General features: G+C 45.4%; 1 protein-coding gene across 1 annotated transcript in view; it reads right to left on the bottom strand.

The window, feature by feature from the left end:
- The window catches only part of LOC129387729 (phospholipid scramblase 2-like), a 42,373-nt gene extending 16,636 nt beyond the window's left edge, over positions 1-25,737 (bottom strand). Inside the window, exons 1-5 of the mRNA XM_055077218.2 lie at positions 25,613-25,737; positions 19,035-19,109; positions 18,166-18,270; positions 7,444-7,518; positions 3,068-3,207 (exon numbers count right to left, since the gene is read on the bottom strand). Coding sequence (XP_054933193.1) covers positions 3,068-3,207; positions 7,444-7,518; positions 18,166-18,270; positions 19,035-19,109; positions 25,613-25,628 — 411 coding nt within the window. The 5' untranslated portion in view covers positions 25,629-25,737. The remainder of the gene's footprint in view (positions 1-3,067; positions 3,208-7,443; positions 7,519-18,165; positions 18,271-19,034; positions 19,110-25,612) is intronic.
- Between the last annotated feature and the right edge of the window lie 1,646 nt (positions 25,738-27,383).

Here is a 27,383-nt window from a genome sequence, read left to right as displayed (position 1 = left end):
GGTTCACATTCGAAACGGTGGTCAGCCTATGGTCGAGGTGGTGAAGAGGACCAGCGGCTGCGGCAGAGGCTGAAGATGTGACCGACCCGAGAGCACACGAAACAAGTATGTATGTTGTCTGGTGTTCGCCTTTCCGCTGGGTTCCTGTAATGTTGGTTTGAATTTATACTGGGTGCAGCAGTATCAGCAATGACAGGAGTGGTATATCCGTAATCTCTTGCATGGTGGACAATGGCATGAATGAGCGAGATAAACCGTCGTGCGCCTGTGGGCGGTGAGTGCTTGGAGCCATGGCCTCTACCTCGCAACGGATGGCTTGCGTCAAACTCGGTGATCCTGGCTGTTGATGTAGCGTTGGTAGGTCGTAGCAGGAGGAGGTGGCAGCTGCATTAAAAAGCCGATCGAAGCGCTGTGCAATACGTTTGATCTTAGCTTCCTCGAAGTGCCTGCACTCCGTTGGGATGGACTCAACCGTTGCACAGCTACTGCAAAGAAGCAGGTTGAATGCATCAGTGCATCGTCTGCGATGCCCTTTAAAATGAGGCCGACTTCATGTGCCTGCGGCATGTCCTGATCTGCTGTTCGACAAAGAGCCAGAGCGTCATGAATGTACGAGAAGTACGATTCCGTGAACGTCTGGGCACGAGAGGCGAGCTCTTTCTTGGCTGCTAACTGAGGTCCAACAAGCTTTGCTAAAAGATCGCGCTCCTTCTTTTTGCATGTGTCCCAGGTCATAAGGTCGAATTCTTGCGTCCCAGACCATACCTTCGCGGTTCCACCAAGAAAAATATAGCATTAGCCAGCGTAAGTGGGGCATATCCCACCTGCTGTAGTTGCTGACGCGCTCGTACCACGCCGACCATTCTTTGACGTCGACGTCGTCGATGCCGGTCAAGGTACCCGGGTCAAGTGGGTATGAGACGACAACTTGCGATCCTGTCTGAGTGGGCGGGGCAGCGACGTTAGCCATGGGTGTCGTCCGATGCGGAGATCCAATCCGGATTGTGGCGAGTTTACCCCGTACCTCCACCAAATATTACGGGGAAGAATATTTACAAGGGATATATATACAGGGGGAATGCGCAGCTCGAAACCACAGGACAGCGCGATACCCCTAATCGATGTCAGTGTTATATCACGTTCCTCTTCTTCTCACAACATAGTTCGATAGAGGCGCAAACTACGAGGTAACAATATCATCCTGATAATTTAAGATTCATCATTTCTTAGAAGTCGTACCATCGTCATCATAACACCTTTGTCATTCCATCAGTGTCATCCCTCCTCACCGGGTCTGCGTCATACAGTCATCGTCAAGCCGCTATGCTGACTGATGACCTTGGCAAGCGAGAGCCATAGCAAAGTGCGACGAAGCCGGAGTATGTCGCATATAGTGAGGCAGCGGAAGTCTTAGAATGACCACTACAAATAAGTAAATGCGACTTCAGGAATACGGTCTGTCCCTACATTGCTCGAATGCTAATCACATTACCGTCGACAGTCATCGTGAAGCTGAGGTGAGTTCTGCCATAATTTTTTTAACCTTTAGACTTCGCTCACGCTCCTCTGCATACCGACTTAGACTCTTCCACCATTGGGTTAAAAGGGACATATGTTACACATCTAAGGAAAGCAACTGTTATCCTGTAGAAAGCGAGTTGCCTTGCAGAAATATTGGCTGTAGCCTGACACATCTATTGCCTGGTCATTGATGATTACATCAAGTCCTCATCTTCCTGAGAAAGGCTTGTCGTGTTCAGACGAGTAATTGATGCGTCCCGATTTTCTCTCAGCCTGATTCACTCAGCATCATACGTTACAAACAATCTTCGCTAGCTTTCCTAAGGCCCATAGGATGTTCTCATTTTATTTTCTTATTTGAATACCCCATTGAAGGGGTATTGCATAAAGGGTGGTACATACATGAAAAATTGAAAGACATATTGTTATTACAGTGCAAGGTAATTTGTCACGGCGTTCAAAAATGTTGAAGGACTGGTTATGGCTGATTTCGTTAGAAAGGCCATTTCAGTCTGTTGCTGCACGCAAAAAAGAATGAAGACGAAACAGTGACGGGTACGCGTACGCGGGCGCGCGACTTGTTGCGGGTGACCGGTGCAATTAGAGATTCGTGCAGGGGGGAGAATGTATGGTGGCTTGCTGAGTGAGCTGTAAAAGAATTTGTAAAGAGACAAAGACTAGCAATGCGGCGACCAGATGCAAGCAATGATAAGCCGGATTCTGTTTTCAGTGTGATATGCTGACGTCGTAAGAGTACTTAGAATGAATAAATCCACTTCGAGTTATTTTACGAGATATATACTTGATGCGGATTCCAAATGGGAGATGCGTATTCTAATTTCGTCCTGATGAGAGATCCATAGGCTAGTAATTCTACATTACTGGGGGCGCGGCGCAAATGGCGTTTTAAAAACCCGAGTGTTTTGTTCGCAGATGAAATGATGTTGTTAATGTGCGTTGCCCAGGTTAAGTCACTCCGAGATATGAGTGGGAACGGACTAGTTCAAGGTTGGCGTAAGCGATTTAGTTCAAGAAAACAAGCGGATTTCTACGGCGGTGAAAGGAGACAGTCTTACATCTGTTTGCATCGCGTTTGCGCTGTATCCTGAGGCTTATAGTGCATGAAAAGACAAGGACGAAAGGAAGACGTGACACATACAGGCGCGAACGATGTCGCTCCAACAAGCCCAAGTCACTGCGTTATTGTATCCTGCCCTTCCTGCTTTTGACGCTCACTCCGATGTACGCTATTAATTAATGCAATTGTACGTCCATATCGCATGGCAACTTCGTGTCCGCTCATGCAGTCTTCTAGATTCACTTCTCGGCGAATAAAGTCTGCCTTTACGACAAACGTTCCAGCCGCTATAAAAAAACGCTATCAGCATACATCACCGCCAGTGCTGGCATCGTTTGTTCACACTTTACATTCACTATAAAGCCGTGCCAATGCGCTAGAAGCGAAATGGAAAGGTTCTAACGCAATGTACTGGAGCCGTTTCTTTGCGCACGTGTGCTAATCCCAGTCAAGAAAGGTAAGCATCACCTGCCGGCAACAACAAATATAGCTGCACGGCAGTCTGAGGTACCGCACGAAGCGCATCACGACGTCGTTTTTCTGGTCCATAACGTTCATCACGAAACATCGAAATGGCCCGCAGGAGTTCCTCGTGCAACAGGTCGAATCTGTTATAAGTAAAAAAAAAAAGGAGTTATTACGAAAACAGCCACTGTCATCCTAGTGGATTTCTGCGGACTTGCTCTCTGCGGAGACCATTCTTTGACTGCACATATACCAGTTTGGAATTTCTACAACTTTTTCCTGCCAAATAACGTTTCATACTTCGATGTATAGTAAGCGCTTATATCCTGTACTTACAGCAAAACTGCCATTGCTCGAGAACGTCCACTCTAAAGATTTTAATATATTCAGGTACTATGGGCGCTCCCTCGAAAATTATGAAATTTGTACGAACTGCTGTCATTCTCGATGCTTGCCGGGGAACTTAAAAGCCATTGCCGTTTTCGAATCACTTGGTGTATCAAAATGAAACGTCGAAACAATAAAACGTTATTTGGCAGGAATAAGCTATAGAAATCCAAAACTCGTAAGGTGCTGTTAGAAATGGACTAAGCGCGGGACAGCACTGGAAACTGTAGAAGTCCAGTAAAAACTAGCATGATCAGCTGGCCGTTGCCGAGCAAAGACGTTGCCAAGCCACGAGCCCTCGTTTATTATAGGTGCACTGAGGGCGCCACAGCAAAGGTTTAAGTGCAGTTGGAAGCCTTTATGATGGCGCTCTATAGTAATCAATAAATTTTTAGAATTGTTGCTGTTAATTTTACTGAATGGTCAACAAGGCGGCATATATCTGCTTTTGTTAACATTTAGTGCTATAGTGTTCTGCAGTTTGGACATGTCGGTGAAAATCAGGTATACACTAAATTAAATATGTTCGTTCTGTACGCAATGTACTATCACGCGCGTGACCTTGCTTGCCACGAATGTGGATAAATCATTAAGCATATTGTCACGTAGTAGTGACGGTAAAAAAACACCAGCGAAACTGTGAATACTAATTTTTTCTTGGGAGAACCCGTGCCCACAAAAGCAAGTTTCACTCAACGCACAACGATAGCGGGGAATGCAGTCGGCGATCGTCGAAAACCTGATCAGCGAATCAAGCGCGTCGGCTTATATACGTGAGTCATCGAAGGTTCCAGAGTAATCGTTGGTGCCCGCGTACATTCCAGAAAGTAGCATACAATTCGCGTCGCACATACATACAATCATATTACCCAAGGTTCGGCGACAACATGCAGTGGATACCCTCACCCCGCCCCATCCCAGCTATCGATAACATTCAATTAACTTCCGATACATTCAGGCGCATCCTGCGCTGAGCGATAACATTTGTTAGACGGTGAAACTCGCTCACCCGATAACGATAAACAAGCGCTAACTATATTGTTTCGCTCTCTTTGCGCAGACGGCGTGCAATTTAGTGGTCCATCGCTGTGAACGCGCGAAATTAGTATACATGGAATGAAAGCGCATAAGACCGGACGAACGTAATGAACGGAAGAAGCACTGGCTTTCCGCGGTAGTACTGAATCCTTCAGTTCGTACGAGTGTGCAGGCGCATCTTTCATTACTCAGTCGCTAGAAGAGCGAAACAACCAAGCAAAGAAGGAAGCAGAGAGAGGTATAAAACGGTGGCCGATGTAACAGTAATGGACTGCAAAAGTGGGCTAATTTCAGCTGGCTGGTACGTTTGTCCTGTCTTATGCACCTTTACTCCGTTTAACTGTACCATGCAACAACCAATTGAAATTAGCAGTCCTGTACACAAATACAGACATGGTGAGTCAGTATAAGGACGTTTTTATAAAGAACAACATGAACAAAAAAGGTTCAAAGAAATTTTAGAAATAAGGTTCACGCGTGGCCAAAAAGGACTAGGAGTAAGGCGACTCCATAAAATATCGTGCTTCTCATAAAACAAAAAGAAGCTCGAACGCTTCCAAGGATCTGTGCGAAAATCAAGGTAAAGGCCTCAAATGAAGGCCCACAGTTATTTAGCAGGGCCACTGTAGCACGTCACGCGAACAAAATTTCGTTGAGTAAACAATTAAATTATGGGGCTTTACGTGCCAAAACCATGACCTTATTATGGGGCACGCCATAGTGGAGGACTCCGAAAATTTGGACCACCTGGGATTGTTTAACGTGCATCTAAATTTAAGTACATGGGTGTTCCTTTTCCTTTCTTTCTTTTAGCAAGAACATCCATGCAAAAAAGTTCACCGACAATTACGATACTCCCTAATGCGAAATATTGGCGCAGCTTTATGCATGTTTCCATTTCACGAGTCAATATATTGCATTGTGATTATGTAGGTACACGATCTAAATTTGGAAAAGAACGCTGTGAGTAGTGTAGTTGGCGCGGACAGTCTGTGTCGTGCGGCATATTGTAAACGGAGCAAAGTGTGGTGCGACTGCCGCCTCGCTAATCGGGAGAACGCGAGAGGCAGCGCGTGACGCGTGGGCGCGATCCAAAGCAGCCGCCGCAGACACACCTCCGCTCATGCAGCGCTTTGTTTCCATACAGACGACGCGCGCTACTCTGGCGTCACATCGTAGCCATCGTCGCCGCGCACTCCGCGGCTCGCGCGGCACTGCGCTTTTCCCCTCTCGCTTTCGTTCCACCAAGGACGAGACCGGCCCTTCGTCGCGGGGAAATCGTGCCGCCAATGTCAGCGGCGCTAACACCCAAAGGAGCGTCACATCGAGCCTTACTCGGAGTCGCTGGCCAGCACCCCTTGCAGTGATCCCCGCCGCATACTGCAAGATCGATCCAAATTGGTCGCGAAGCTTCGGGCGAAAAGCGGTTCAGTGCACATTGTCACCGACATCAGCAAGGGTGGTTATGGGAGCAGCGATTGAAGCGTGACCATATTTGGAGGGAACAAACACTGGGAAAGAAAAAAGTTTTTTTTTGTTTTAATTCAAGTGAGACACAGTTAGATCCATTCAACAAAAATAAAATTTCTGGTCAATGTTATATACTTGTGACTAGTTAAGGAAACACAAGTTTAATTTTATTATAATTAATAAATACACTTCATTTCAGCGCCCATCGTTACAGGGGGCGTTGACGCCGCTATCACTCGCAATGCAATGCAGCTCTTGAAATGTGCTGAGAGGCGCGCTCGTAAAGTTCACCTGTTGAGATACGCCCCCCTCACACGTTGTGCTATTTTGCTTGTCGAAGTTTGTCTGAATTTGGTGGCCCGGGTAACTTCATCGCTTCTTAACCTGCTCAGTCAAAAGTAGCGAGTTATGACCGCCAGATAATTGTTTAGTTGTTTTCGTGCGTCTGCGCTGGCCGACGGTCTTGGCATCCGACGGTAGGATCAGCACTCTATGCTTAAAGCTTTCATCGGCCTCCAAAGAAAGTATGTTTTGTGCAGGGGTGCGATTTCGACAACCGTATGGCTGGCCTTTTCCTGCATCGCTTTCCGCGCTCAAAAGCTCAAAACGCCCAGCAAGTTGAATAGCTGGACATCTGAATATATAGCTCTAAAGGCAGGCCAACAAAAATTTCGCACCTTCGAAAACAAAATGACATTACTTCTGTTTTCAACGAATATGTCGTCACATTATTTTTTCTTCCGCTGCAAGTGTTCCCTTCACATACAGATGGCGCTAAGCCCCACGAACCATCGATGAACCGCTATGTTTTGAACGTATGGGCTCCTATGGAAGCTTCGCTACCAGGTATATTTACCTTGCACATTGCATGGTACCGCGGACTGACCTCAACAGATGACGCCGCGGACGTGCGTAGCCCTCCCCACCTCACGCCACATTGCCCCCCCCCCCCCCCTAGGAAGCGCAGATAAGACCGTCCACGCCGCTCCGGATGTCGTAGCCGCCGGCAATTCAGCGCATGCGCAGGCCGTCTGCCTCCCGCTCCTCCTCCGCTTTCCGCTTCATTCTTTCACTCTAGCCTCCTACTCCAGTTTTCTCCTCGCGCTCTCTTCTTTCATCTCCCGCTGCGCTGCGCGTTCGCTTTCATCTTGCGCTGTGTTCGTTCACTCGCTTTCGATTACGCCGCCGACGCACGCCGACGCTCAACGCAGAAACGGGCACTTAAGAGCTGCGCTTTAAATGTGTGTCTACTGCGTTGAAGTTAGACAAAGCGTCACAAGAGGACGCTACCAGCGCTGTCGCGGTCCTCGGTAACCGGTAACGTCTCCAGTAACCTGCTGTTACGTGTAAGATAACACCTTTACAAGCAAGCTGAAACACACCAATTACATGTTTTGGGGCACGCACGGTCGTAGCTCTCTTTGCCCCATAGCACGTTCATGCGCTAGTTATTACACAGATGAAGTGTATGATGGTCCACTTACCTTCCTTTAAACAGTATATTAACTGGCCCGCTGAGTTCCTAACAACATATGAGTTGGCGATCTCGATACCAATAGCTGAAAAAGTAAGCACAAATGATGCTCGGATGATGACACTTTTAACTATTTTTCTTTTCATCACCTTTTCATCACCTTTGGGGTTAATTAAGTTGAAGTAAATAATCCACAGTTAACTAAGAAGTAAACATTAATTAAGAAGTAAACAATCAGAAATAAACAGGCCTGGAGTGCGTCCTGATCTCGGTGACCAGAACAGGTAATGCACTCCACCAGAGCTGGATTGGCCACCCTGGCGCAGTACTTCGGCACAACGTCCTATACGAATACGACAATCAAACCCCGGCCCTCACTCCCCAGCAGCTGCGAAGCAAATGACCAAGGCGGCGGTCAGACCTGTGACGCAGCAGAGGGTGCTGAGAATCCCTGGTACCGGACAGGCCGCCATTCTAATTTCAACCTGGCAACGTTTAACGCTACGACGTTATCTAGTGAGGCGAGCCTAGCAGTGCTATTGAAGGAATTAGCGGGCAGTAAATGGGATATAATAGGGCTCAGTGAGGGCAGGAGGACAAAAGAAGCATATACAGTGCTAAAAAGCCGGCACGTCCTCTGCTACCGGGGCTTAGCGGAGAGACGAGAACTAGGAGTCGGATTCCTGATTAATAAGGATATAGCTGGTAATTCTATAGCATTAACAAGAGGGTGGCAGGTCTTGTTGTGAAACTTAATAAAAGGTACAAAATGAAGGTTATATAGGTCTACGCCCCTACATCCAGTCATGATGAGCAGGAAGTCGAAAGCTTCTATGAAGACGTGGAATCGGCGATGGGTAAAGTCAAAACAAAATACAGCATACTGATGGGCGACTTCAATGCCAAGGTAGGCAAGAAGCAGGCTGGAGACAAGGCAGTGGGGGAATATGGCATAGACACTAGGAATAGCAGGGGAGAGTTATTAGTAGAGTTTGCAGAACAGAATAATATGCGGATAATGAATACCTTCTTCCGCAAGCGGGATAGCCGAAAGTAGACGTGGAGGAGCCCGAAAGGCGAGACAAGAAATGAAATAGACTTCATACTCTGCGCTAGCCCTGGCAACATAAAAGATGTGGACGTGCTCGGCAAGGTGCGCTGCAGTGACCATAGGATGGTAAGAACTCGAAGTAGCCTAGGCTTGAGGAGGGAACGGAAGAAACTCGTACATAAGAAGCCGGTTAATGAGTTAGCAGTAAGAGGGAAAATAGAGGAATTCCGGATCAAGCTACAGAACAGATATGCGGCTTTAATTCAGGAAGAGGACCTTAGTGTTGAAGCAATGAACGACAATCTTATGGGCATCATTAAGGAGTGTGCAATAGAAGTCGCTGGTAAATTCGTTAGACGGGATACCAGTAAGCTATCGCAGGAGACGAAAGATCTGATTAAGAAACGCCAATGTTCGAAAGCTTCTAACCCTACAGCTATATAGAATAGAACTGGCAAAACTTTCAAAGTTAATCAACAAACGTAAGACAGCTGACAAAAGGACGTATAATATGGATAGAATTGAACATGCAATCAGGAACGGAGGAAGCCTAAATACAGTCAAGAAGAAAATAGTAATAGGCAAAAATCAGATGTATGCGTTAAGAGACAAAGCCGGCAATATAATTACTAATATGCATGAGATAGTTCAAGTAGCTGAGGAGTTCTATAGAGATTTATACAGTACCAGTGGCACCCACGACGATAAGGGACGAAAGAATAGTCTAGAGGAATTTGACATCCCACAAGTAACGCCGGAAGAAGTAAAGAAAGCCTTGGGAGCTATGCAAAGGGCGAAAGCAGCTGGGGAGGATCAGGTTATAGCAGATTTGTTGAAGGATGGTGGGCAGATTGTTCTAGAAAAACTGGCCACCCTGTATACTCAATGCCTCATGACCTCGAGCGCACCGGAATCTTGGAAGAACGCCAACATCATCCTAATCCATAAGAAAGGGGACGCCAAAGACATGAAAAATTATAGACCGATCAGCCTACTGTCCGTTGCCTACAAAGTATTTACTAAGGTAATCGCAAATAGAATCAGGAACACCTTAGACTTCTGTCAACCAAAGGATCAGGCAGGATTCCGTAAAGGCTACTCAACAATACACCATATTCACACTATCAATCAGGTGATAGAGAAATGTGCGAAATATAACCAACCCTTATATATAGCTTTCATTGATTACGAGAAAGCCTTCGATTCAGTCGAAACATCAGCAGTCATGCAGGCATTGCGGAATCAGGGTGTAGACGAGCCGTATGTAAAAACACTGAAATATATCTATAGCGGCTGCACAGCCACCGTAGTCCTCCATAAAGAAAGCAACAAAACCACAATAAAAAAAGGTGTCAGGAAGGGAGATACGATCTCTCCGATGCTATTCACAGCGTGTTTACAGGAGGCCTTCAGAGCCCTGAATTGAGAACAATTGGGGATAAGAGTTAATGGTGAATACCTTTGTAACTTGCCATTCGCTGATGATATTGCCGTGCTTAGTAACTCAGGGGACCAATTGCAATGCATGCTCACTGACCTGGAGAGGCAAAACAGAAGGGTGGGTCTAAAAATTATTGTGCAGAAAACTGAAGTAATGTTTAACGGTCTCGGAAGAGAACAGCAGTTTACGATAGGTAGCGAGGCACTGGAAGTGATAAGGGAATACATCTACTTAGAGCAGGCAGTGACCGTGGATCCTGATCATGAGACTGAAATAATTAGAAGAATAAGAATGGGCTGGGGTGCGTTGGGCCGGCATTCTCAGATCTTGAACAGCAGGTTGCCATTATCCCTCAAGAGAAAAGTCTATAACAGCTGTGTCTTACCAGTACTCACGTACGGGGCAGAAATTTGGAGGCTTACGAAAAGGATTCTACTCAAATTGAGGACGACGCAACGAGCTATGGAAAGAAGAATAATGGGTGTAACGTTAAGGGGTAAGAAAAGAGCAGAGTCGGTGAGGGAACAAACGCGAGTTAATGACATCTTAGTTGAAATCAAGAAAAAGAAATGGGCATGGGCAGGACATGTAATGAGGAGGGAAGATAACCGATGGTCATTAAGGGTTACGGACTGGATTCCAAGGGAAGGGAAGCGTAGCAGGGGGCGGCAGAAAGTTAGGTGGGCGGATGAGGTTAGGAAGTTTGCAGGAACAAAATGGCCACCAATTAGCACATGAATTAGCACTACGTGAGGACACCACGAGCCACCTAGACAACGTCAGGAACGTGGCTGAAATTTTTCCCTGCCGAGACGGGCTTTAGAAAAGGATATCTGGCAGCGCCAGCTTTACTCGCCTTGTCGCTGCACCCCCTCATCAAAAAGGACCGATCGAGGTGCGCGTGCAGCCAACGCTAGATGACAGTGAAAAGTACGTAGCTTGGCCTCCTGCTTAAGAGGAAGCTTTAGCTCGGGTGCTCCTAACTAAATACAATGTAGAAGGTGAATTCGTTTTTCTCGGCAACCACTACACCAAATTTGATGAAATTTATTGAATTTAAAAAAAACTTGAATTCTACTGACTTCTGGTTTCGAATTTTTCATTTAGGTTGTCAATTCTTTATTAAAAGTTGGCAAAAATAGCACATTCTTAGAAAACGAAACTATCATGTTTAAAACTCTAACTCAACAATAAAAAATAATATCACAATGCTGTGAATCGCATATAATAGTACATCTACAGCGGACAAATTTGATATGTTACACATGAATCTGAAAAAAAATTGTATTATGGAAATACGGTTTTTTTCAGAACCCTTGTACACCACGAAACCAATTCACGTAAGATACAAATTGACATACCAAATTTGTCCGCTTCGACTCTTATAATAGATGCCGTTTACAGAACCATGATATCTGTTCTTGATGCAGAACTATTAGTTTGTAAACGTCGTGCTTCTATTTTTTTCACACTTCCGAATTTTTCAATATATTTTAAACAAAATTCAGGCCATAAATTGAAATTCCGCTTCCAACAGATGCTAGAATTTAACTTTCGCTCTCAAATGCAACACATTTCATTAAAAGTGATCCAGGGGTTATCTCAGAAAAGCGTTTCTGCGTTTTACATGTATTTGAATAGGTCGCGTCGGAGTTGTGCCCGAGCTAAAGCTTCCTCTTAAACAATTTGTCGAGGGATCAAATACATGAATAATAACAGCATTGCCATTGCCAAAGATGCTGAAAACGAATTCTTGAACGCTACGCACTGTCGAAACAAGTAAAATTTGTATTTTTCATAAAGAAATATACTGCTATGTGCCAACGTTGTGCCAAAAATAACTGATATCAATGCTTCCATGTTTTTGTCTATTTGATAAGTAAATAAAACATCAAACGAACTTTAGAACTACATCAGTTCGAAAACAGTAAAGCAATGCATGCCACTGATATGAAAAATGTAATGGCCATGAAATGAACAAGTTGAGAATAAATATGTTAATGAGACTTTGTCATTCAAGAACCTTGTTTACATTTTTGTACATATGCAACGGCCAGTGAAAAATCTCAATGAAGCTGTCATTTATTCCAATCTATTACGCATGAGCAGCTGTCACTGGTCGTGTATGATCTATCGCGCGCGGCGAAAGGCGGCGCCCTTTCTCCCCGCTCTTCTCCTTGGCGCACACAAGACTGAGCCACAATTGTCGGCTCAGAAATAACTGATATCAATGCTTCCATGTTTTTGTATATTTGATAAGTAAATAAAACATCACACGAACTTTAGAACTATATCAGTTCGAAAACAGTAAAGCAATGCATGCCACTGATATGAAAAATGTAAAGGCCATGAAATGAACAAGTTGAGAATAAATATGTTAATGAGACTTTGTCATTCAAGCACCTTGTTTACATTTTTGTACATATGCAACGGCCAGTGAAAAATCTCAATGAAGCTGTCATTTATTCCAATCTATTACGCATGAGACGCTGTCACCGGTCGTGTATGATGTATCGCGCGCGACGAAAGGTGGCGCGCTTTCTCCCCGCTCTTCTCCTTTGCGCACACAAGACTGAGCCACCATTGTCGGCTCACCCATTCCACCCCACACCCCCCTACGCTTTCACTCGCGCATACAGCATGCGGCGCGCGGTCACGATGTTATCGCCCTTGGACTTCATACGAAACATGAGGGCTACGGCGACAGCAGGAATGCGCCTGAAGTGTCCATATAATTGCTATCACAATAATGTAATAAGAGTATCCGGCAAATGAAGCGTCTCGTGGCCGATTACTTTTCGCAAAACGAAAGTCACAAAATAACGTTCACCATGTGACAAGTCGCTGCGCCGCAACAATGCTTCTTTTTTCCTTTTGTGGGGCGGGAGCACCGAAATGAAAAAAGAAACGCAAAGGAGAGTAAGTTGGCCACAAACCAATGCCTACTTTGGGCACCTAATGTGGCTACCGAATGAATATCGAAGAAAACGTGAGACGCTTGGTCCACCGAGAACCATACGCATAGTGCTCGGTATTCTACACCGGCGAGACAAGACTTTCCGGAGAGGTTGCGCTCAAGCGAACGCGCTGCAAATCCGTCGAGTCCTCACAGTAATGGTGGTGAGCAACCATTGTTTCTTTTACTCGTCTGCTAGCGAGAAGGCGTCCAAAACTCTGCCAGGCGAAAATCCACTCGGCCAGAGAAAACCAAACCCGAAGTGCGCCGCACGGTGGTCGGGGCAACACCAAAAAAACGCATGCCCTCTGGCTGGTTCTGGCAGCCCGCGGGTAGGGTAGCAAGAACAAAAAAATTGAAGAGGCTCAATGTGTCCTCGCGAATAAAAGTCAAAGTAGAAAAAACAAATAACAACGTAGTTACCCTGGTTAGCTTTAGTGTCTTGACACGGATGCTTTGGCGCAGGTGAAAAGAATGTTATTTTTTTCTGTGACATGACGGCACAAATGAACCATCACAAAGCTTCGTCTCATCAGACCAAGCTGCGTGCTTTGTCAACTTGTCTAATAGTGTGTTGATTTTGCTTGTCTCGTTGTGTGTTCCGATGTACGACTTTAGGAAAGTCAATGCATCTTTGGCGTCAAATGTTTCTAACAACATTAAACCCACAAAGTTGCTCAATTTAAAATCTAAAGCACAACTTTGATAATGTCAATGCACCTTTCACATCAAACTTTTATGAGAACTTTATAACCATAAAGTTTCGGAATTAATATCCATGCACTCCGTAGATTCCGCGGCCTCCGCGCGATTCCGTGGCGAGCCCGTTCGCCATCCAAAGGACCTTGAAACTTTTTGCTCGGATGAGGCTGCTTGCGTTATGTGACTCCAGGTACATGGGCGTTGCCGCGAAATCCAGCCCGAGTTAGCAATTTTCGCGGTGAAATGTCTTTACGAGCGTGAAGAAGATATTGTAGACATAATCTAGAATGATTTCTGGCGCCGGGGGTTGCTTTGGTCGACAGTGCATCGACAACGCGAAAAAATTTCGGGGGGGGGGGGGGCTGAAGCCCCATAAGCCCTCCCCCCCCCCCCCCCCCTGGCTACGCCACTACACGTAGGGATAACTAAATGCCCCTTTATATTTTTTTTTGCCTGGCATATTTTTTTATCAATATTGATATTATTTGCGCTTAGTATAATTCCCGGATTATTTATTTGCTGCTTTTTGCTAACACCTCGCGCTTGCCAAATACAGGACGGCAAACGCACTACTTACGATGCACACCCAGACGGCTGCTCACTACTTTTGTCACGCTGTAATTGTGTCTTCGTGTATACCCACGAATTGCCTAGCGGCAATTTTATCAAGCTTCTTCTTATTTATTTATGTTGGGAACGGAACGCAGAGCCCGTGTGTTGGTACTTTGAACCTAGCGGTGAGGCAACACTCGTATATTTTCACACCGCCCATTCTAATCTAGTAAATATAGAGATTTCTATGTTACGCATGTTTTACGATCTCAAGACGTCTTTCAATCATTGCAAGAGTGAGGGCTTTAAAGCTCAGGTCTCCACGTCGGTCAGCGCTGGATTTCCACGTCACGCAATTGCCTCAGTTACACAGGAGTTGAAGGGAAACAGAAGCAGAAAATCTACCGAGCCAGGATGCGGAAGAGTGCGTAGCAAGAAGCAAGGACATTAGGTAAAATTCAATAGCTTACTTTCACACATTCTCACACAATCTGAAGTGAGTAAGCCAGAGTTTCAATCTTTTCTAACCGCGCTGAACAAGTTGTCAAGATTAAGCAATAAAATTAACAACGTACCTAAATACATATTTACACGCACTAGGATACACCAGTCTCAGTTTGTTCCTTGTGTCGCGAATGTGGTGCATTCGATTTCACTGATACGTGCAAAAGCTTCTGTCGGAAAACAGGCCGATCTATAAATGAGAAGCTTCGTGAACACCGTTACAAAGGGAATTAAGCCGTGAGTGATGATCTGGGTGTGCATTGTAATCAGTGTGGTTGCCGGCCTCTTTTGGACAAGTGCGAAGAGTTACCAAAAACAAATAAGCAGGGAAGTAATCGTAGACCACAAAATATCAATACTGAAAGGGAAATGCCTCACTGTCCCACTTATTCTCTTATCTGATAATGATCTTGCATATTTGTATGCCAACCTATGACCAGTAGCATTTACCGGCCGCGTGCGCCATTTTGTATAAACGTATGACCGACCCATGTTTCTCCTTTTATGTTATTCATGTGGTTATGGCTTTGACGGTGCCTTCCAGCGCCTTTAAATGTTTGCCGCAATGCTAAAGTAGTCGGTCAGTGCAACGCGTCATCTTGTATGTGCCTTCAACTTCGACCATTTTCTTAGCGCTGTTCTCGCCTAAAAAGGAAATCGACAATGTCCACCGAACAGAGCACACAGTGCATTAACTAGGTCCTCTTGCGTTATAATTATATATAAGAACAGTGCTAACCAAAAGGCCACAAATACTTGGCAATAACTAGGAATTGAAAGCGACCACTACGTAAAAAGCCGGTCTGTAATAACAAGTACACGAATACGTGCTTCTATATTAACTTCTAGGAAAATAATTACGGTAGCAGGTTAAAAGAGGGAATGAAGCTCATCGGCATAACCCACTCCACGTACCGTCATTTAAAAATATGTATGCAACGGCACCTTGGTGTTTAATAAATAAGAGATGCCACATTTGTATAGAACTTGCAGCGAAGACGAACTAACAATATAGACTTGCGTGAATGGAAGCACAAAGAAAGTTGTTTCCCAAGATTTAACATGTCTAGCGATCGCATTTAGAACGGAGACTCGACATAACAATGTAATGCATTAGTACCCCGATCGATCACTCGCCGTGGTGTCTTAGCGGCTATGGTGTTGCGCTGCTAAGGACGGCTTCGCGGGATGAAATCCCGGCCGCGGCGGACGCATTTTGATTGAGTTGAAATACAAGAATGACCCATGTCCCGTGCATTGGGGGCACGTTAAAGATCCGCTGTTGGTCAAAATCATTCCAGAGTCCCTCACCACGGCGTGTATCATAAAAAAAAAATCGTAATTTTGGCACGTAAAACCCCAGAATTCAATTTGTTTCACATCAATGTCTTCTTATTCTTGCCACTTCAGGGATATTACGGCACCGGTACCTCAAACCCGCACGCAAAGACAAGTAGATGAGAAGTCGTCCACGTCCCTCGTTCACCCTACTATAGTCGTAGTTTCGCCCGGAAGGCGAAGTATCGATTGCGATAGCAAATTATTAGACAGCTGTACGAAGTAAGGATGGCGCAGCTTTATCGGTCATATAAACTCGTAAACATTGGCTTACTAACTAAATTAACAATCACGGTGGCCCGCGCGAACAGGCAAACAAACACATGTCGTTCGATAAACGCGGACGCTCGCTCTTAAAACGCTGGCGTGCAGAAGCGCGGCACCGAGCGAATCGGCCTTCGTGCTAAATCTCGCTTCAGAGTGAACTGAGCGGCGAGAACACAGCTCACAGGAAGCTATCAGCCCTGGACGTATCTAGACTCTGTACTAATTGCAGATCGCATTGAAGATGAAGCCGCGCCATGCACAGTCGCTGCCAGAGTAGAACCGGCGTCACCAGAGTCGATACCAGAGTAGATTCCCGCCCCCACCGTGTTTTGCATGCGATGGAAGACGGCACGCTTCCTTCCAGTTTTCCTCCCTTGCGCGCACGTGATCGAGCCACCATCCTATTTTGTACCACGGAGTGTTTTTACTTCAGTTACATTCGGTAATAATAAACTGAAATGAAAATGTGTAAACCTTTGCCTTATATGTCTGAGCATTCAAAGGTCACCGAGAGGAAATCTGATGTATTGACGCGCGTACTTGTTTATCTTTATCGGGTGACCGCTTTTCACCGTCTAACAAATGTTATCGCTCAGCGCGGGTCGCGCCCGTATTTATCGGAAGCTTCTCGCATGTTATCGATGGTTTTATGTGCTGTCTGTTGTCACCGAAGCTTGTGTAATCCGATTGTATGTGCGACGCGAATTGTCTGGAACTTTCTGGAAGACACGCGGGCACCAGCGATTACTCTGGAACCTCAGATGACTCATGTATAAAAGCCGACGCGCTTGGCCAACAGATGAGATTTTCGCCGATCGCTGACTGTGTTCGCCGCTACACATAGATGGCCGCTATCACCGTACTTTGAGTATCCCGTTTGTGTTCATGAACTGCAATTTAAGGTATTCTTCGGCCTTTGTCATGACATGCTTGATCCGGCATGCTGTACACTATGTGTTTAAAACCAACAAATAAATAAATTATGGCGTTTTACGCGCCAAAGCAGCGATCTGATTATGGGGCACGCCGTAGCGAGGGACTCTGGAATAATTTGGAACACCTGGGGTTATTTAAAGTGCACCTAAATTTAAGTACACGAATGTTTTCGCATTTCGTCCCCATCGAAATGCGGCCAGGATTTGACTCCACATCCTCGTGCTTGGCATCCCAACACCATAGCCACTAAGGAACCACGGCTTATCTCTTCTTATTGAGTAAGCAACCACGGCGGGTTAACATCTACAGCTGCAATAAAATCTTTCAGGTGCGTTCAACACGCGCGACACCGTGTGTGTGTGTTTTCACGCGCTTTAGAAAGGTCATCTTGTCACGGAGCAGTGAGCACCCCCTCAACTGCAATGATTTTCCAATTGACTTCCAGGTATCTTCTTTTTTCCGCCCGATGCATTAATTCTTTGCTTCATACGAGGTACTTTGAGGTAGATAGGTAGGTTCTCCTCTCGCCTCGTTCTGGGCCTCTTATCATCATCATTATCACCAGTAATGATGATAATAGCGATAACTTTATCATCAATAACGACGATGACAAAAAAATATTAAGATATTTCTCGAAGGGCTCTTATGTGGAATAGGAAGGGGAGGGGCGGAGGCATATTCAGAACCGCCCTAGGAGCTGTGCGTCCTTGGCAAAACCAAATATTTATGCATATTCCACGCTCTGATGCAATCAGTGTATGCGAAGCATCTTGCAGGTAGTCGGGTACCTCACGTCCTTTAGTGTTCTCCAAAACGCTACTAGATAAGCCAACGGATTTGCGTAAGGCGACAATTGTGTGTGACGCGAGCGTGCACGTCACGATAGCAGCACTGAAACAACGGGAAAAAGAAGCATCGTGTCTAAATATTGTAACAGTTTGCAAAATACTAGAAAGTATACACATAACCGCAACCTCCCTCTCACCTTCGACTAACTTGCCTTGCTGGTCTATTATAATTTGATCTAGCACTGTCAGGTACTCAAGGCCCGGAGGACAAACGACGGAGGTGGCTGGTTTCGGCATTTGTCCTATGGATGAAAACAGGGTCGAGCCAGAAGATTAACAAAGGTTGAGAGCACACTCGACTGCAACAGCTGCACATCTAGATGCATGTGTCCATCAAGCGTTTGTGCTGGTTCCAATTAAATCACATTAATTTGCGTATGTATCCCGCTTGACACAATTTGGGCAACTACGCGTCAGAGCAAGGGGCCATGCGAAGATGCTGACGGGCTCACAGAAAGATGAAACAAGCTGAAGCACTTCAGTCATGCTTTGTGTGCGACGAATAGTATATTGAGGGCAAATGCGTGAGGAATGTACGCTTTCTCCAATATCTCTGATCAAATGCTCTAAACAAGATGTGAATAGCATGCATGACCGAAGAATCAGAGGCACGCAAATTTTGAGATAACAGGGTATACCCTCTCGCGTCCATACTCACTGTCATTCGCATTTACCTGCACCCGCTCGCACTGATATACCCGTCCAATGACACTCACCGGCACGCACTAACGTTCATTTGCAATCGCCCACAGTCACACACGTTCCTACATGGGTCCACTGAAAATCACCGTCCCTGAATTTCGTTAATAGTCACGTTAACCGACCATCACTCATATTCATATTCACGTCCACTCAAGCTCGCGAGCACTCACTCTCGTTTATATTCACGTCCATTCACACCATTTTTGGGACACCAAGTTCGCAGAAAGAACAAGCACTTCTCTATTGGCATGTGCCACGAAAAAAAAAAAGGTATAACGTTCTTCGTAGCACATAGGTCACTGACCTAAAAGGAGAGGATGCTCAGAACCACCTGGCGGCGCTGACTGTGGGCTTTGTGGCGACCGGCTTGCGGATGCGGCTGCGAAGTGTCATTTATTTATTTATTTATTTATTTCAACATACTGTCAACCCTTTGACAGGGTTAATACAGGAGTGGGGTACAGAAAGAAACAGTAATAATAGTAATTGTCATCGTAGGTATGCTAAACAAGCACAGATAAGAAGGAGAAATATACATACAACAGTAATTGTGAATACGAGTATTGACAAACATGCTAATAGAAAAAACAACTTATCATATTGAGAGTAAAAATAAATGACATCAGGTTGATGAGTACGTATTAAGCGAGTTTTGTAACATCTCAAGGAAATCTTCAATTCTTTGTTGTTCGACTATAAGTCGGTCAATGGTATTCCATTCCCGAATGGATCTAGGGAGAAAAGAATAATAGAATGTATTGTTGTTGCACGCATATTCTTGTAGTGTGAGATCATGTGTGTGACGTAGTTGCCTTGTTTGTTTAGTTTCAATGTAAGTTGTGTGGTCTATCTTAAAATAGTTGTGCAGTAGCATATATAAGAACTTCAGGCGGTGGATTTTAGCACGACTTTGGAGTGAGGGCAAACCTGCGCTGCGTAGCAATTCGGTCGGGGAATCAAGGCGCCGATAGCAGTTAGAAATAAATCTAATCGCTTTGCGCTGCACATTTTCAAGCATGCCGATACCGCTACTTGTGAAAGGGAACCAGATTATATTGGCGTATTCTAGAATTGGGCGGACAAGTGTGGTGTATGCTAAAAGCTTAGTGTCACGGTCGGCGTGCCGCAGCGTCCGCTTAAGGAAAAACAATTTTTTCATTGCTTTCGCGGTTATAGCTTCCGTGTGAGCTGCCCAGCTGAGATCAGAAGTTATTATTACACCAAGATATTTGTACTGGGTTACATTTCGGAGTACGATATTATTAAAACTATAAGAGAATGCTAAGCTTGTTTTCTTTTTTGTTATTGTCATTGCAACTGTTTTGTCTGTATTAATCACCATTTGCCAGTTAGAGCACCATCTTACTACTTCATTCAGGGCAATGTTCAGCTCATTTTGGTCACTGTAGCTTTTGACCTCTTTATACAGTACGCAGTCGTCTGCGAATAGCCTAATATTTGCGTTAATGTTGGTTGCCAGGTCATTTATAAACAGCAAAAATAATAATGGTGCCAAGACAGATCCCTGGGGCACACCGGATGTGACAGCTAATGTGTCAGAAACGTGCTCATTGCATTGCACAAATTGTTGACGCCCTGACAAATAGCTTGACATCCATCGAGTCATTGGCCCATCCCCAAGTTTGCGGACCAGCTGGATAACTAGCTTTTCATGGGAAACCCGGTCAAACGCCTTTGAGAAATCCATAAAAATTATGTCTATTTGGGAGTGTTCGTTAATGCCTTGGGCCAAGTCGTGCATTATTTCGACGAGTTGAGTAACGGTCGATAGGCCTCTCTGGAATCCGTGCTGGTTGGGGTGTAGCAGATCATTGTCTTCGACAAATTTTGTGATGAACTTAAGGATAATATGCTCGAGTATTTTACAGCTGGTACACGTCAAGGAAATGGGCCTGTAGTTTGATGGGATCGTTTTGTCGCCGGATTTATGCACTGGGATTATTTTTGCGACTTTCCATTCAGAAGGAATCTGTGAATCCTGGATAGATTTTGTGAATATTAGGCGTAGATACTTACTAACTGGTTCTGCATACTGTTTGAGAAAAGCGTTCGGTATCCCGTCTGGGCCACAGCTCTTTTTGTCATCAAGGTTTAATAGCAGACATCCGTGCATAATAAACAAATTTAGTGGTTGTCTTAGGAAAGAGGATATCTCAGTAAAAATACCTGACGAATAAACGTTTTCAATGCTCACACGAAATAGCGCAGTTAGGAAATGGTCAGGCATAGGGAGGTTCGAGAAGCAGAACAGGAGCAAATGGAGATATCTTGACGAGGACAAATAGCGCTACAGGGCACTTAAAATTGTTTGACAATCATTACGGTTTTCAGTACTTCCATTCAAGTACAGAATATGCACTTTTCGTGATTAAAGCAAAATAAAATTGAATTGTGAGGTTTGCACACTCCTTTCTATGGTGGTTTATGGGGGCCCCGTATAGTCAAGATCTCGGGGTTAATTTTGTGCGCCTTGGGCTTTTTAACGTAGACCTAAATGTCAGTACTGAGCATTTTTTTTATTTCTACACCATACAGCGTTTTACTGCAACTGCAGTGAAAGCTAGGGCGTGTTCACGAAAACTAGCACGAAAACTACGCACTGGACGAATCCTGATAAGCATGGAAATTTGGCCTTCTTGGTGTGACACACTGCGAGTGAAGCGCAAAAGAACAGGAACAGACGGACGGTATAGAACACATCTGCTGCAAGATAGCGCATGTGTTGCGCCCTGCGTCTGTTCCTGTGTTTGCGTTTCACTTTAAGTATGGGCGCACCCTGTCACACTTGGGAGCTGACGAATATTTCTGAGCCGAGTTCTCAACAAACGCCCGCTAGGCCTACTTTATTTTTCATCAACAAGGGGGCAACACACTGACACACCACAAAACATGTTGGAAAATACTTTCGGACGCTCCTCCATGTCCCATTTGGCACATTTCCTATCATAAATTGTCACTGCTCTAGTTGAAAATTAGGCAATTATGGGGCAGTCACAAATATCTAGCGTCGGCACAGCAGGATTTCTGGACATATGCAAAGGGGTCGATTGCAGTGTGATTTGGCAGGTAACCATATTATAAGTAGCGTATGTTATTTCACACAGCACGTGGAAAGTAGCAAAGTGAAAAAACTTAAGGTTCTTGCCCCAAAAATCATGGCAAAGAAAACCAGCACTAAATAGTCTTAGTGATCGAGGCTTAATAGCGAGCACCGTTAGGTACGTGGCATATAGATACCCCAAGAAAGTAACTCGGCTGCACGTGTTTGCAAATGCTTTCGCTCGTTTTTGTTGCCAGGGCTGTCACACTCGGCAACAACGCTGCTGTTCACTAAACGCGGAACAAACGCAGGGTACAGCGTTACAGGATAGTTATCAAAGTAGATGTTCACAAGCCAATACGTTGGCCAACCACCAGAAGCGTGCTGGCTGGCTGCTGCGAAAGGAGGAGAAAAGGGATGAAGTGAAAGGTAGGGAGGTTTTTTTGTGTGTAGACTGGCTGGCTATTCAACTCCGGCTTAATGGGTTAAAGAAAATTAAAGGTTCTACAAGCAGATGTTTCGCAGCATCAATCGATACCTAAATCATTATGTACAAAGCCGGTTTCGGCTCCGTTGTGCGTCTTCCGGCTTCTGTCAGAGGATGCCGACTCTTAGCTGCTTTCTCTCTGAAAAATACCCTCTTAAGGAAACCTGTAAGCTCTATACCCAACAATCTGACATGAACATATATGGTAGTGCCATAAAAAATGTATCTTAATAACGTGAACATAAATAAAACGGTTGGGGCATGCCCATACGATGTATAGGAACATACGGGGATTTATGTGAGTCATTCAGATTCCCATATGGGTATCATAGGACATGTCCACAAAGTATAACTGGGGACATACGGATTTTACAGCGAAACTATTAACCTCTAGTTGGTCGGTATTTTCTGCGTCTGCATGCGCGGTGATCACACAAAAATAACTGGCAGCTGGAAAGCTTTGTGTTTGAGTCTCCGCCTAATACAAATATGTTTTCTCGTATATTCAAACTCCAATCCGATGCTATGATGTCTTCAGGTTGCGTGTAAGTTATAAATTACGAATTTTTTGACGCATTCTAGTTTCAGAAATTCAGTTCAATAACGCACTTGCGCTAGGTAGAGGGCCTACAAGAATGAGGATATATGTTGTTAAGAGGAAGCTTTAGGTCGGGTGCTCATATCTAAATGCATGTGAAAGGGGAATTCGTTTTTCTCGGCAACCACTGCGCCAAATGTCGCAAAGTTTGTTGCATTTAAAAGAAAAACTTGAAATCTAGTGACTGTTGCTTTCGAACTTTTTATATGTCGTCAATTTTTTATGAAGAAGGGGCAAAAATCGAACATTTTCAGAAAACGAGACTATCAAGTTTACAACTCTGTAACTCAGGAATGAAAAATAATATCACAATTATGGTAATGGCTTCTAATAGTACCTCTAAAGCGGAAAGAATTGATAAGTTATACATGAATCTCAAAAAATTTTGTAATTTCGCAGTTCAGGCTGTCCGCACGGCCGATGAGATGTACGTAGCGTAAAGTGAAGATGACGCCCACGCGAATCCTGTGAAAGATGCTTGCTTGGTATCGTTTGACTTTAGCCGGGAGGCGAAAAGTCCTGTCAGAGTCTAATAACAGCGGAGCTGCTCTAAGTGGAGCCTTTGCAGTCCGTCGTCCGGTGTAACGCAGAGGGGCAGGTTCCGGAGCTCACCGCCATGGAGCGGCCCGAAGGTCGGAGCGGAAGTCAGAGAGGCCGAAATAATCTCATGGGTGGCGGCAATGGAAAAGAAACCTGCCATGAGCAACTACTTAATAGGCAAAAACGAAATCAGGAAAGAAACAATTTATGATAATTCAAAGGGAAGCTCATTACTTTTCGAAGCGAGATCGGGTTGCCTTAGAACACGCACCTGTAAAGTGAGATATAAGAAGGAAGAAGAAGCATGTGCTTGCTGCGGTAACGCTATGGAAACTATGGAGCATGTTTTATTAGAATGTGAAGACGTCTACCCAGCGGTCGATTTAGGCACCAATGGCCTCCTTGAAGCCCTTCGGTTCAGCGAGAGCAGTGGAAAAGTAAACATGTGGCAATAGGGATTAGTAAGAGGTGATTGGAGGATTGGTGGAATAAAAGTAGGGAAACGACAAAAAACGGAGACGTGAAAAAGCAAAGTTCGCAATAGGGGATCAGAAAATTTGGCTGTGGGAGCTCATAGGGTTTTTCTTTCTTATTTTTATTGGTTAACCTAGGTAGGACATTAGGTAGTATATTAGCAAGAGCTTGGTGGCGCAACCCACCGCCCAGTTTCAAAGGGAACGCTCATAACATCCATCCATCCATCCGGGCATAATCCTAATTCGCAATAGAGAATAGTAAAAGGCGATTGGAAGATTGGTGGAAGTCGGGAAACGACAAACAATGGAGCCGTACAAAACCGATGTTCACAATAGGGGTCCAGAAAGTTTGGTTATGGGAATTCATCGCGGGTTTTATTTTCATTTTTCATTTTTTTTCTAACATATTTAGGATATTAAGCAATATAATAAGAAGGGCTTAGTGGCGCATCCCACCGCCCTGTTGCAAAGGGGGCGCTCATAGCACAAATCCATCCATCCAGCGGGGCCCCGCCCAGATGGGAGCGGACCAATCAGAGGCACCCTCTGATTGGTCCGCTCCTGGTGGTCCGCTGCGGCCGGCGGAGGGAGGGGAAGAAGCGGACCAATCAGAGCGCGCGTCGGGAGAGGGGTATGGAGGGTGAGAAGCAGGTGTTTAGCCGGCGCGCGCCTTTTCGCCCCACAGATTCCGCTCGGCACGAACGGCAGCGCCGACGTTGCGCAAATCCTGACCTTCGAGAGCGAGAAGCGCAAGCACAGCAACAACGGAGGGAAGCCGTTACCGCCGAGGATCGAGAACTGGAAGCGCAAGCCAAGCGCCGGTGGAGGCAAGCCAACCCCCACTTTCAAGAGCAGGCAACCCAAGCGAAGCGCCAGCAGAGGCAAGCTAACCCCCAACTTTGAGAGTAGGAGGCCGAGCAGATACGTCGACGCAGACAGATTCCTCCCACGGAGGGTGACGATGGAAGGTTTCACTAGAGAAGTTCTCGACAGTGAGTGCAGCCACAGCTGCAAGGTGTGTGATAGGCTGCGGTTCTATCATAACCTCACGCAACTGGAGAGTGTGCGTAATCCGGAACCGAAACTCAAATCTAACAAAACTACGACAACGAGACCAAGACTTTCGTAAAAATCGCGCTAAACACGAGTTCAAACTTGAGAAAACGACCCCGAGCTTCGCTGTTTTGACAGCTTTCAATGCGTGGAACTGGCGTTACCTTCTTTTTTTCCACGGGCAACTGTACCGATGGTCTAGTTGAGCCCAATAATGTGCTGTGCCTCGCATGAGCAGTCAACAAAGAATTTACATCGCTTCGCGAGTACGGGATCTTTACGTCGACGGCTTTAGAGATAGCGGTTCTTGCTTCCGCATCAGATAGCTCGCAGCCAGCCAAGCCACGATGACCACTTAAGTACCAATTGGAAGGTAAATGAGTGTTCGTTTCTCTGAGCTAGCTGAAATATCTGCAGGACGACTAAGTATTCCCAGCAGCGTATGCTATCCACCGGCTGTTTCTTTCACGCAGCCCGAGGTGCGGTTGAGAGCCCTTTCAACAGTTCGAGGGTACCGCCTTGGCAGCCAAGCACAACTGCGAGTCGAACGTACACATTCACTCGCCAAAGCGATTGAGGACTCTTGAATGCGGCCATTGGACTCCATGCAAACAGAGCACGCCATGCTATTTTGCTTCTCCAATTTGCGCACAGTAAGCCCGCATACCTCTTTGTTGAGCCATGGCGTTGACCTTGAGTCCCTGGTTCACGGCGCGACTGGTGAACTTGGATTGCTTTTCCTTTGCTGGTAAATCCGTGACATGGGGCTGATGTTCGCAGCCGACGCCAGAGACGTCTGGATTCTAATGATAGCTGCACGGGTAACAAAAGAAAAAGTTAGCTTACTAATAAAAAAAATCCGATTTTGCTACTATCCATATTTAAGAGGGATAGTCGACTTTTCAATCGTTTATGGCTGTTTAGAAAGGTTTAATTGAATGGAAACAACAATGAAGCTTGCAAAGCGCCAGTATAGCGGCTGACGTTCCGCACAGGAGGGATTCTTTAAAGCACATTACAGAAAAGGAATCAGCATCAACATCAGCGACATCAATACCAGGACGCGCCTTATTCTCGTCCCTACATATGCCTCTTCTTTCTTGCGCGTTTCATTCACTGAGAAGGAGTTTACGTTTACTGTGTGACTCGGTTCTATGAGATCATTTAGCATGTGAAAATAAAAATAATACTGGCGATAGCAGACTTCAAGAGCACGCCTGAGATCATACGGGTTGTTTTATGTTTGTAGTCTATACAACTTTTCTTTAATTCGCTGCGCCAGATGGCATAATTCTAGTACTATCTATAGAGCTAGATTAACCGAGAAGGCGGCCATTGCCTGCACGATAAATCGATATGCATAAGTGAGTAATAGCAAAAAAACTACTGACTGAATTGTTAACTAATTGCTTTATGGCACTTACTGTAATTTACGCATTGTAGCCCGAGATTTTGCAAGGCATTTCCTCTTGGAAGAAATTTTGTGCGTGGCACCGGTTTCTAGATATGCGCCATCAAACTTCGGGCGGTAAAAATGTCTTGGTCCATTGACTGTTTAATGCGGTTTGCATGCATAGGATGCTTCACGTACTTTCCGGTGCCTATCTGCCTGGCGGTCTGTCTATCCAACCATTTTCCCGCCAACTAGGATTTCTGGGACGCTCTACTGGATAGACCTTTGGCTGCTGTGCCGAGCGTTTCGAATTGGAAACCAACCGTGGGACTAAATTGGGTCACTAGGTATGAGACGTTCGGTACGTGCTGCTCTTCAGTGAACCTCTTTGCCGCCAACTTGGGCCACTGGGTACGCGCGTCTGGGTATGTGGCGATCTTCAATGGAACTATTTTGCGCCAACTTGGCCAACTGGTCACTGTGTACGTGCCATTCTTTATTAAAACTCTTGGACACCAAATTGAACCGCCGGGTGCGTGGCACTGAGTATGAGCAGTTCTTCCATGAAAAAAAAAATCAAATGTCCCCGGGGCAGGGTGGATTTGAACCCGACTCATATATGTTACAGCGAAGCTGTTAGCCTCTATAGTTGGTCGGGAATTCTCGGCCTTTACTCTTCGAAAATAACACGGCAACTGAAAAAACTTTTTTGAGTCCCCGCGTAACGGAGTTACGTTTTCTTGTACAGTGCTCAGGGAATGAAACGCGATAGCGAGCATTTGGTAGAACCCTACATATGTGCAGATAGATCGAGAGCAGCATGTCATGTCGCTAGGAATCTGGTCACCAAAGGTGGCTCGGACTCCGCTCTAAGTGTGCGCTCCAAAATTACGTCGATGTGACACGAACTGCAGCCGGTGGAAACGAAAGTATGGGCATTAGCCCTAAATTGACGCGTTTCATTCCGTGAGTACTGTACATGCAAATTGCAATCCGATGCTATCGTGCCTGCAGGTTGTGTGTAAGCAGTACTTTGCACTTTGCA

This window comes from Dermacentor andersoni, chromosome 2 (genome assembly GCF_023375885.2).
Source record: "Dermacentor andersoni chromosome 2, qqDerAnde1_hic_scaffold, whole genome shotgun sequence".
In the NCBI taxonomy this organism is placed as follows: Eukaryota; Metazoa; Arthropoda; class Arachnida; order Ixodida; family Ixodidae; genus Dermacentor; species Dermacentor andersoni.
This window is presented reverse-complemented; position numbering and strand designations above follow the sequence as displayed.